Source organism: Crocuta crocuta, unplaced genomic scaffold (assembly GCF_008692635.1).
Source record: "Crocuta crocuta isolate KB4526 unplaced genomic scaffold, BGI_CrCroc_1.0 scaffold587, whole genome shotgun sequence".
Taxonomy (NCBI): domain Eukaryota; kingdom Metazoa; phylum Chordata; class Mammalia; order Carnivora; family Hyaenidae; genus Crocuta; species Crocuta crocuta.
The window spans coordinates 1909866-1921907 of NW_027532403.1; the positions used below are offsets into that span (position 1 = coordinate 1909866).

The following is a 12042-nucleotide window of genomic DNA, read 5'->3' on the forward strand; positions in this document are numbered from 1 at the left end:
TAAAAATGCTTGAGAATGTATGAATCACATTCAGGTATGAAGTGATTTGACTACGTGGGATGTTCTGGAATAGGAAAATAGTGATATTTATTTAAGAAGAAAGGATGCATCTTATTATTATAATTACTAGAGAAAAAAGTCATGTGTTCTTAGAATTCTAAGGTACATAATTGCTAACTGTAGGAAATAGAAAAATTAATAAAAATAATTTATCTCAACTTTAACCTGCAACATTGTTGAATTGCTGTAAGATACTCTCCCTGAATTGTTAATTAATCTGGAATCAGAAATCAATTATTTCATTTACTCTGAATATCTTTTCTTAAAGTCTAAAATCGGAAAGTCACAACTATATTAGATAATGGACCACTGAATAAATTCTGCTATAGAAAAATTGTAAGCTAACCAACCAGACAACAAACAGAATTATAATATGTTCATATCCTTCAGGAATTTAATTCAGACTGTTTAATGTTAGAGCCAAGGTAGCCAAAGAAAAGAGTTGTTAGTTGTTATAATAAGTGAATCAAGAATAAAAAATACTGAGTTCATTGAATAGTCCACTGAATAGACTTGAATAAACGGCTTGACCTTTGGAAGTCTAAAAGCTCCCATTTATCTGCTCTCTAAATATACTTACAATAAAAATGCCATTAGAAGTTTGCTGTGAGGATTAATGTCAGTGAAGAACTGAGAGACCCATGGATAAGAGATGAAAAGGAACTCTAAATACCATAACTATAAACTAATTAAAATTTAATGTTCCTTAAGAACCTTAAGAACCACATAGCTATCTGAGATAAATTCATAGATGACAGGCTAACATCATTTTTTATTTATATTATGTTTTGAAGTTTAAAAATGATGAATTCTAGAAAATACCTGAAAAATACATGAACAAGATCTTCTGATATTTGTCTTTTGTTTTGGAAACAATCCCCAGGATTCTGGGGCCTGAAAAAAATTCTAACTTGCTTAGACAAAACCATTGGTTTTTAATCCTGAAAATCTTTATCATTATTTTCATAGTAATAATCAGACAAGGCTGTTTACTGCACCAATTAGACTTTTAAAGTACTCTGTCTCTGTCCCCAGATCTCCTCTCTGATGGCATTTGCACAGTGCTTGGCATTGATTGTTTTTTCAAGTAAATTGACATTATGATGGTTTGTTTTTATGAGTGCCAATTAATATGGAAAGAGTAAAAAATATAGGGTTCTAATAACACCTGATAAAAGCTGAGATTAAAAATCACACACACACACACACACACACTCACACACACACATATAAAAATTGTAGACAGCAATTTATTTTGTCAAAGGAGTCTTCAGTTTAAAAGACAGTTCTATCACAAAATTATTTTTAAAATCTCCCACTTCTCCAGTATATCTGAAGAGTAGTGTTTAATTGGCAAATATTCAGATACACATGTATCATGTATGCATGTGGGTGTGTATGTAAGACAGAGAGAGACAGGGACAGAGAGAGAGGGATAATGAATTTTGGATCACAAATAAAATGTTAATTATACCTTTGAACCAACAAGATCTTTTCTTGAGAATTACAAAATTTTGTATCCAATACAATTAGCTGGAGAAGAAGAGGACATCTCATATTTTTAGGTAAGACTTAGTATTAAATGTACCCCAACTGCTTTGACTGCTGGCAACAAATCTAAATTATGGAAAGAGCTTTCAGAATTGGGAACAGAGAATGCTAAAAGCTGATTGAATTAGAACTCAGACACGGGTGACTTTATCTCTTAGAGACTTACAAATAAATTAATGCAGCCCCTCGCTCTCATTTTACAAAGGAAACTGCCTTGAGCCTAGAAAGGAAAAGGGTCTTTCGAAGGTTGCACATGAGGTGAAAGAGCACAGAGCATCCTGATGCAGGGACAGTGCTCCTGGGCAGGTGAGTGGAAAGAAAGCCACGGTACAGAGACATATTTCACCCTCCTGTGTCTAGTTGCATATTCATATTCTTCCTATCATGAGTCAGCTGGCTTCTGCCCCTGCTGGAGGACTCATCTGCTGAAATTCTTACAGTGCGATTACTACTACTGCTACTACTACTACTACTACTACTACTACTACTACTATCGATACTTGGTAACATTTATTGAGCATCGATAACATTACGTTCACTTTAGGGACATTACCTAGTTAGTACTGCAAGGTCTGTATTTATATTTTACATTTAAGCCTTAGAAACATTGTGTAACTTGTCCAAGTGAGGATGAGGAACTGAAGCATTCTCCTTCTGACTGCAGAGTCCACATTTTGTCCTACCACATCTTTCACAGAAGGATGCTTGGGAGCCCTTTGGGGACTGTGATGCCAGAAACAACTAGCCTGGGGCTTAATACCGTGTTAATGCTTATGTAAGTCCTTTCTCCTAATACAATCTGAATAACTGGAAGACATTACAAAAATAAGAAATATTTCGATTAGCAGTCATGGTGCCAATATTTGAAGGAAAATAGTGTAAAAAGACCGCCACTACCAAGTTTATTGGCCGAAGCCAATCACTAATTTTGTCAATCTGAGTGGATGGAAAACAAATAAAATATATTCTTGAAACAATTTACTTTTTTTTATAAGGAAAAGAATATTTCTATTTTCTAGTGGTTATGTGTTGTATTTCTGATGGCTTAGAAATCAGATTCTTCATTAATCATCTGAAAACTATTTTCTAAGCAACAACAGTACTTCTTTGGAAAAGTGAAATTGTGATGTAGAAAAAAATATTTTCTTAAGACAGTTTGAGAATATTTAGGTGTTTTAAAAATTATATTATTGTAGGTTCTTTTCTTAGAAAAACAAATTATAGAGATCCAAAACACATTTCATATGCTTAACTACAGAATTATTACTCTATTTCCATCTTTGTTTTTACTGTCTCAATGACCTGCTTTTCAATGAAGGAGACTCATGGTTTTTGCACTTTATTTTCCTAAAGATGATATAGCAAATAGTAGATAATTACTAGTGGTAACAGAAATTGCATTCACAACATTTTAGGTTAAATTCTATGGAATAAGAAAAAACAATCTTAAGTTACATTTTGCCAATACCTTCATAAAAGTGTGAAATTATTTAGCTTCCCTAGGCCTTATAGAAAACACTTTAAAATGCCACAAAGATGTGTAACAAGACATAAAACTGCAAATATTAACTGTCTGTCTCCTTGAAATATAATTTAAACTTGGTGAGTACGACAAGAAAATGTCACATTCCTTTCTCATACTAAGGAAATTGCATATTTCCTTTGCAAAAATAAAGAATACATGGTCTTCATAAACATGTATGTGACAGTTTTAAAGTTGTTTTGTTTCAGGTTAAAGGTTTCTATAAATTTTCCTGATTGTCCAAAAGTTGAAAAAAAGCAAAGAAGTAAAGGCAAAACATTAACCTTAGATGTACAAGCTTTGTTTTTTACAATGCTAAAAATATTTCTGTTATATCCATATTTTGTCCACTGTAAATATTATCTTAAGTAACTTAAAAATCCATCTTAGAATGAATATACTCTCAGATTTTTGTTTCCCTCCATGATCTGCCATGTTCTAAATAGGAAGTTAATCATCACTCTTTACCAGGATTTGTGAAGTAAACAGATATGCATTTTACTAAGTGGAAAATAGAGCAGTGACCTGGACAGTTAACTGCTGATGACTGCATAGTGTTTGCTTGTGGACTAAGGGATACCATAAGGCTTAGTTGAGGACATTAATTCCACAGGGAATTGAGTAATTCTGGAAACAGAGAGCTCTTTTAAGACATAGGTCAATCGGAATTTCATTAAAATAAAATAAAGGAAAAGTTTATTTATAAAATCAAACACTGTCCTAACACTGGGCTTTATGTATACTTACCATTTAATCCTCATATTGTCCTTAAAAGGTAGAAATTGTTATTGTCTCGCTTTTTATAGGTGAGGACACTGAGGCCAGAGAATTCAAGGACTTGGCCAAAATTCATGTGGCCTCTAAGTCTCAGATTCATGCCTTTTGCTAGCTCAGTAGGTTTTAATAGTGATTATTAATGTCTTATTAGAGAAACAAAGATGGACAAGATGAGAAAGGTCACAGGAGCACTATTCTGTCCGTAAGCTTTGGGCTCATTATGATTTCAGAATTTAATCCAGAGGGTGTGGATTTAAAATTCTCTGTTGAACACAAGCTGCTGGGTCATAGGATTTCACAGGGTCAGCCCAAAAACTCTGAGGGAGACAAGAAAGTTCCTAGCTCAGTTCCCTGGCTCCTGGTAGACTGGCTTTGTTAGCTGCCAATCAGGCGGGCTTTCCTGGTCTCTGTAGAGATTCTAGGTTGAAAAGCCAGTCAGAACTGTTGGGAAGCAAGGAATAGCAGCCCCACCTGTGGGATGATGCTAGATGCTCTGTCCAACCAGTAAGTATGTTGTAGGAATAGATACACACACACACACACACACACACACACACACACATACACAGCTAAGTCTATGTAGAGTTGTAGGGCTTTCTTACTTTATCTTTGCATCATTATTAACAGAACAATAAAAGGGTAGTACCAGAGCTTAGCAAGTCTATTTAAATCCTAATTTTTCTTAACAGTAAAAAAGAGCTTACTCCTAGTTTCAGAATATTCCAATAGGCTCCCTCTGTAAGAATAACTTTTGTTAATGAAAGAAATAATACATGTTACTTTCGTCATGACAAGAATAACCTGGGCGTATTTTGTTCATCACAATTAATGTTAAACACAAATTTTTTTTCCTATTCCATGTATATTTATAAGAGAGACATAGCTGTATCTCCTACAAAACTTATCAAAATAAAATGGAGAATTTTCTAAGAGTTTCTATTTACTGTATCATTAGAAATTAAATTAGTTTGATCTTTTGCACCATAATGTCCTCATATTTAAAAGCATATGTAGTGTTTTATAAGTATATAAACTTTTTACTAACATTACCAACTAGAATAATTTTGTGACTTGAATCCCCTTAAAATGATAAAAAAAATATTCTATAGAACTTACCTTTTGACCATTCACCCCTGGAATTCCAGGCATTCCAACAGAACCCTAAGAAGAGACATGATTAAATTAAGTAGATGTGATCACAAAATATTTCAAGTCTAAATTTATATTGTATTAGTTATGTCAGCCATAACTTTACCTTGCTAAAACATGTGTGGGAGGCTAAATTTTTCAGATCTTATCCACTGTATTCAAATACGTAATGTAAGCAGATTATCAAGCATTCCCAGAAACTATGCAGTTAAATTTAACCATGTTTCCAAATATCCACTTAATCCTAATATGATTTTAAAGAAATTCACATCACAAATTGATATTGAGAGTGGTCAGAAGGTCATCTGGCTCTAAATTTGAGTGCTTTTAAGAAACAAATTGGCTTAATTCCACCTGGTTACAGTAGCAGTAACCCTTGAATTTCATGAGTCTAAATACCATAAAACAAAAGGTAATTAAAATAATAACTACTTGTTCCACAATTAGTCAAATAGGAGATCCCTACTCTAAACTCAAGTTGGTTGTATTTGAAGCATTTTCTCCTGGACTTCCAGGGAGTACATTTAAGCCATGTGACTGTGAAGATGTCTTCCAAAGACTAAAAAAGGGGTTACAAATATTAAGAGTGAGTAAGAATAAGGAAACAGCACATCAAATATTGTTACCTGTGTGTATGTTCATACCCACTGGGACACATGTGCACATGCGCATGGGTGATTATGAATGGTTGGACATAGGTGGGGTGAACTGAGGATAAGAAAGCTAATATCACCTGACAAAAATCTATGAATTTACCTGGATATAGAAACACTAACAAATGTTTTTATTTTTATGTTTTACTTTATTCTTAAAGCTTATTTATTTTAAGAGAAAGTGCATGCACAGGGTGGGGCAGACAGAGAGGGTGAGAAAGAACTTCAAGCAGGTTCTGTACTGTTAGTGCAGGGCCTGATGTGGGCCTTGATCCCACAAACCATGAGACTGTGACCTGAGCAAAAACCAAAATTAACCAACTAAGCCACCCAGGCGCCCCAACAAATATTTTAAAATAGTGATGTCATTTCCCCTTTCAGGCTCTGGAGAAACCATGTTTAAATAAAATGTGTTCATTCTTTGTCTCACACTAGAGTTTTCTAAGTTGATGTACAATATTAAATTTCTTTAATAGTAATGGGAAAAAGGTTTTTTTTTAAATGAGTATATATAAACCTGAAACTGCTCTAAGAGAGAGTCTATTAAAAATACAGTCATGAAAAAATATATATATAGTTATTATATACAAAACAAATTGAGATGGCAAGCTCCTTAGTGCTTTTGGTAATTATATTGAGTGGGTCATTAAAAGACTTCCCGAAGCCTCAGGCAGTAATTTTACCCTGGTTGCATGTGGATTAGGGTAGCTTTACAATTTCACACCATGCTTAATAGAGACATTATTGCGCAGGACAAAGTGTTCTTATACACAAGTTGTCTCACAACTCATTGGCTTTTACTTGGTTTGTAGGATTATGTTTCAACAGATGCCACATGCCCAGCACTTGGGGGATAAGAAGTCTCTATCTTTGATGGATTCCAAAGATAAAGAATAATCACTTTTCCACCTGTTGTAATGCAATTGTTTTCTTTAGTTTTCTGCAAGTTAAATATCCCTTTCCCCCCATTGTGAGATGGGAGTTGTAACAGGGAATGGAGACTTAGTGATATTTTGTTGGCAAAGGGCCATCTACCTGCTATTGATATATTTACTACTGTAGAATTGATGTAATTTTAGGAGCACTAGACCCTCTCCACCAGAATGTAATGGTGAATTCTGAGGACTGAGAAATGGCAATCAGGAAGTCACCTCAACAAAGGAAAACAATAGCGTACCAATAGAACACCATCACCAAACCAAAAGTACATCTTTTGTTCTGGTCAGTTCCAAAGTCATTTGGTAATAATATATTTAAGCAGGACCATGCATTCAATTTGCAATGTCATATGACCCTTGAAATTCTAAGTTTTGTCACAATGTTTTACCAGTATTTGAATTAAAAATTCAATAACCTACAAGTTTGGCAGACAGCTTAGAAAGAATTTACTCCGGATATACTAGATATTCTGTAAGGGAGTTGATTAGAAATCTAATGGCTCACATTATATGACTGTATTTTTAGAAAGCAAAATGCACAAACCAGATTGCTTCAGCATGGCTTACAGTAGCTAATTCTATTCACCTCTCATGCTAGCCATTAGGCAATGGGAGTGTAATTACTTCCCCAGTACTGTTTATACTCTACCTTTTGTCCTGAAGGCCCCAGAGGACCCTAAAAAAAGAAAAACGATTCAATTAACATAATAATGTAACCATTTAAACTTAAACGACCAATTAAAACTGTCTGAGTCTGCAAGGGTCTCTTTGCTGTGCAGAAATATGCTGATGTTTTGTACATCAAGGAAAATGAAAATTATCGGTTGGAAGTACACAATAGGTCTTTTCTTCTCTCTCGTTCTCTTTTGATGAACATTAAGCATATGCAGTAAGATTCTTATTTTTCCTTTAAAAAAAGAATTTTTGCTGTTCCAGTGCATCTGTTTCTTCAAATACCTGCAAATCTATCACATCAATCTCATTTAGAAGGCTAGAGATGTAGCTGCTAGAAGCAGTTAAAATTCAGGGTGGTTCCCCAGCAAACAGGCATGTTATTTGACTTCTGCATCTGCAAAACTTCGGTAAGCAGATTTGCAAAGGAAATAATTGAATAGCAACACAGAGAAACAGGTTTTGCTCCATTCTTCCTCTTATGAAATGTGCCCAATTGACCTACACAAAAACCTGTTTACAAGAGAGGATGCTGAGATCAACTGCAGCACCTAGGGTGGACCAGAAAAGGAAACAAAAGGTGCAGTCAGCTGTCTATCATATCATAACCTATAATATTGGGGGCTAGGGGAGGGGCAGAGAATATGATATTTAGGAAGTTGAATGGGAATATTTACATATAAAATGAAAATAATGGCAGTTCTGAGATTTAGCAGTCTTTCAACCACAAAATTAGCATTGGGATTCCTTTGGCTTGATGTAGAACAAGGCACAACTTTGAGATGGTGGAAAAGAGCACAAAGACATACATCTATAATTCTATTTATGTCTGTTTTTGAATAAAAAATATTAAGCATTTTTCCAATTCTTTCAAAAGTACTTTTATTTTTAGTATATGTTAACAGAGTTATACTTTTTATAATGCTAGCTTACTCTATCATTTCATGTTAACAAGCTCTGTATTCCATTACACCTCACGAATGGCTAGCCTATTTTCAATGTGTGACATTTCAGATAATCAGCATCTTAGGTCATACTCTTTAACATTAAAGAAAGCAGTAGAGTGCACATTAGAGAGAGAATTAGTCATGCATAATTTTTTTATGAAAAATACACAATGTTTAGGAACATTCAGCGAATCTGTTCCTCATAAATTATTTCATAATCCTCACAGGAAGAGTAAGAATTTCCTCATAAAATCAGCTTTAGGTTATTTAGAGTGCACTGTGCAATATCACCTTTGTATGTTCCTTTTTTATTTACTCAACCAACCAACCTCTTAATGAGCTTGTTATCCGGCATATCTGTGCGGTCAGACATACTCCCTCCCTATCTCATTCTATTTAAAACTCTCCCTGTTTTAGATTTTGCAGAGAAAACAGAGGCTATCAGGTGTAAATTCCCTCAACATCATGTCTCTCATCAATTCAAACCCACGTGGACCTCCTTCCTATGTCACAGGGAGAAGAGACACTCCTCCTCTGCAGGCAGATTCATCCAGTAGACTCTGGAATCCATCCTTGCCTCTGTCCTATGGGATCCTTCTCCATCAATTATCCCTGCATCTGCATCAGAGCCTGCTGCTTCAAACTAGTTCCTTCCCCTTAGTACGTAAACAGGTTTAATCATCTCTCACTTGGGTAAATTGTTTGGGAAGTGAATGCTAATGCTAAGTAAAGGCAGAATTTGGAAGTTGTAGTGATTGGACATCTGACAGTAAAGAAGACTTGGTTTTATCACGGTCAGTGAGTCCATTTTCCCAAGCATCTCTAGGGCATTTTACTTCTTAAAATGTTGATGTTAGAAAGGAAATCATATAACAAAAGGTGCATTAATTCAATGTTTATACTGAGAATGTATATGTTCAATTCAAAAAGGTTTGTTTCCCATATAAACCTAACTTTGCCACTTAAAAATATTGTTCAGTACAATTGAACATTTTTCTTCACTGATGGACAACCCAGGAAGGGAAATCAGAGTAAATCCAAAATCAAGTGTTTTAAAGAAACTAACATATCTGGTATTTTCCCATTTGGTCTCTGTTGCATGATCACAGTGAATCAAAGATTTAGAAAGACTACCCATAACTGTGAAATCCATAAAATTAAATTGTCTATTTCAACACAATATTTCATGAAAATCAAAGGATAGCTCTAGAGAAAATAAATAAAATCTTTTTCTTCACAGTTAGGAAATTACTTCTATGTTTGCTAAACTCTAAAAATAAAAGCAGTTTTAAAAATGTAACATTAACTTTGAATTGTGAATACATGTCTTGTGGATTATTCATAACTATGTTGCCAAGGATATATTCTCAGCTACAAAAAATGTGCATATACTCCTTTGAATTCACTGTAAGAAAAATGGTAGCAAGCCAAGGAGAGTGTCATCTGTTACTAGCAGGGGAGTGAGAATAAAGTGGAGCTGGGTATAAGGCACAGACACACATTTGAGTAAGTATAGACCCACACACATGCGTGGGCATGTGGACACCATAAAGAGTTATTTTGCTAATCAAGATTTTGCTTATATGGGTGTGCTTTGAGTTTTCTTAATTAATAATCTCATTATATATCTGTGACATTGTGGTTATTAAATTTAACTTTACCAATGAAAACGTCACTGCTAAAAAATTGATTTTGAAGTTAGAGTATGTTGCTAACAATTGATTAAGATATTCATATCTGAATAGTCTTCTGGTTTTCCAGTACAGATATAAATTAATAAGGTAATGGGCAAATCCCATAGAGCCATTCGTTAACTAATCTTCTTAAACTTATTTGTATTTTCAGTGTGCTCAAAAGTCATTATAAATAATGACTCAGATGAAACATGTCATAAGTTCACTACTTGTCAAACTAGTGCTTTTATCATTCCTAAAATTATAGTCAATTATTCTAGGGTTTTAAGATTTTTAAAAGAATTCTATTAAACTATAATTCTGTTAAGCTATAATTCTGTTAAACTATAATTTAAACCTTAAAATATACTCATTTAGGTATAGGTTCTAGGTGATGTATTCAAAAGATAACCCAATGAACCATTGAAAAACTCTTAAGTCCAGAGTAATGATATCACTCATCTAGATACAGACAAATTTTTAAACAAGGTTTCTATGATCCTTTGGAAGAGACCATGGAGAGCTATGCAAAACTTATAAACAAGAAAGAAATTACATAGCACACTTGATATCCTTTACTGTTTACCTTCACCATTTTTAAAGATTATGTAAAATAAGCAGACTATGGTGAACAAGTAAGTCAAAGAAATATGATAGTCCTCATTTGGTGATTGCCTTCAGCAAAAAGTGTGTTATTCAGGTTTGGGAGCGATCTTTTAGTCCTCCTGCCCCTAGCCCATCAGATAATTACTCAGGAATCACTCCATCCTGCCCTCTTCATCAGCTCTTTCGCTGTGCCCTTGTTCAAACCCTCTTTTCTCCCACCTAGTTGATGGGCATCTACCTGAGGGCCAATCAGCCTTTTGTCTCCTTCCACCTCTCTGCATAGTGCTGCCTGAGTAAGCTTTCTAGGAGGCTAAGGGGTTCCTACCTTTCCTCTGCTGATAACCTAACCCTTCAGTGTCTTTCCATAGCTTTTGAGAAAGGTCAGCACTTTTGTTAAGAGGAGCGGTTCACCACATGAGCCATGCTTTCACATCTCTGCACCTCTGTGCAGTTGGCTGTCTGCTCCTACAATGGGCTTTCTTCTGTTGGTCTTCTCTTCTCTACCCATTCCATCATTCAGAGCTCAGCGCCCCCACCTATGTGCTTAAGTCCTCTTCTTTTGTTTTCCAAAGCACCCCTAAGAGACAGTACTTCTTTCACAGAATTTACCAACAGTATAGCAATTGTCTGGTTACTTCTTTCCTCATACTAAACGTCTTCTGTCATGCACAGTAGCTGATATATGGTAATTGCTCAGTGAATCCTTTTGCATTCATTCATTAATTCATCCACTTATTAGTTTTCTAGTATCCACTGAGTATCAGGCAATTTTCTTGGTGCAGAGAAAATAGTAGAGTACAAAATAAACAAAACTGCATGCCCTCCTAGACTTCATATTCTAGTGAATGGAAAAAGACAGTAAACAAATAAATAAGTAAAAGATTAAGTGTGTCAGGTGGTAAGCACTAAAGCAAATGGGAATAAGGATTGGGAGAAGGAGATGTGGTAGTATTTTAAAATGTGGGGGGTAGTTAGTGAAGGCTTCAGTGATGAAGTGTTTCTTGGACAGCGTTCTGAAAGAGATCATGCAGAAGCTTGCATATAGAAGGGAAGAATGTTCTAGGCAAGGGAATAGCAAGTACAAAGGCCAAGAGGTGGGCACATGTTAAGTGTGTTTAAAGAACACCAACGAGGCTACAGGTAGGTATTTGAAGGGTGGGGATATCATAGGGAAGGGAGATCATATTTGTATGGCCTTATAGGTTTTTGCAAGCACAACAGTATTTACTTTGAGAATAACAAAAATTATAGGAATAAATACATAAAATAAATCAAAATTTTCTTGTACCATAGACAACAGTGTCTCAAGATATTCATGAGAAGATTTTTCACCCTTGCATTTACCCAAGTCATTCTAACACTACTGGCATATTTTAATAGCCTCTGGATTACCTCTAAATGCATGAATGAGTGGAGGAATTTGGTACGTGGCTTCTAAATTAACACAGCCAACCAAAAATCAACTTAGTTATACAATCTCATTAATACGGAAAG

At 34.8% G+C, this 12042-nt stretch overlaps 1 protein-coding gene across 1 annotated transcript in view; it reads right to left on the reverse strand.

Moving 5' to 3' along the window:
• COL25A1 (collagen type XXV alpha 1 chain) overlaps positions 1-12042 on the reverse strand; it is a 450359-nt gene that overhangs the window by 90782 nt on the left and 347535 nt on the right. Inside the window, exons 11-12 of the mRNA XM_077778460.1 lie at positions 7300-7326; positions 5027-5071 (exon numbers count right to left, since the gene is read on the reverse strand). Of these exons, the coding sequence (XP_077634586.1) occupies positions 5027-5071; positions 7300-7326 (72 nt within the window). The remainder of the gene's footprint in view (positions 1-5026; positions 5072-7299; positions 7327-12042) is intronic.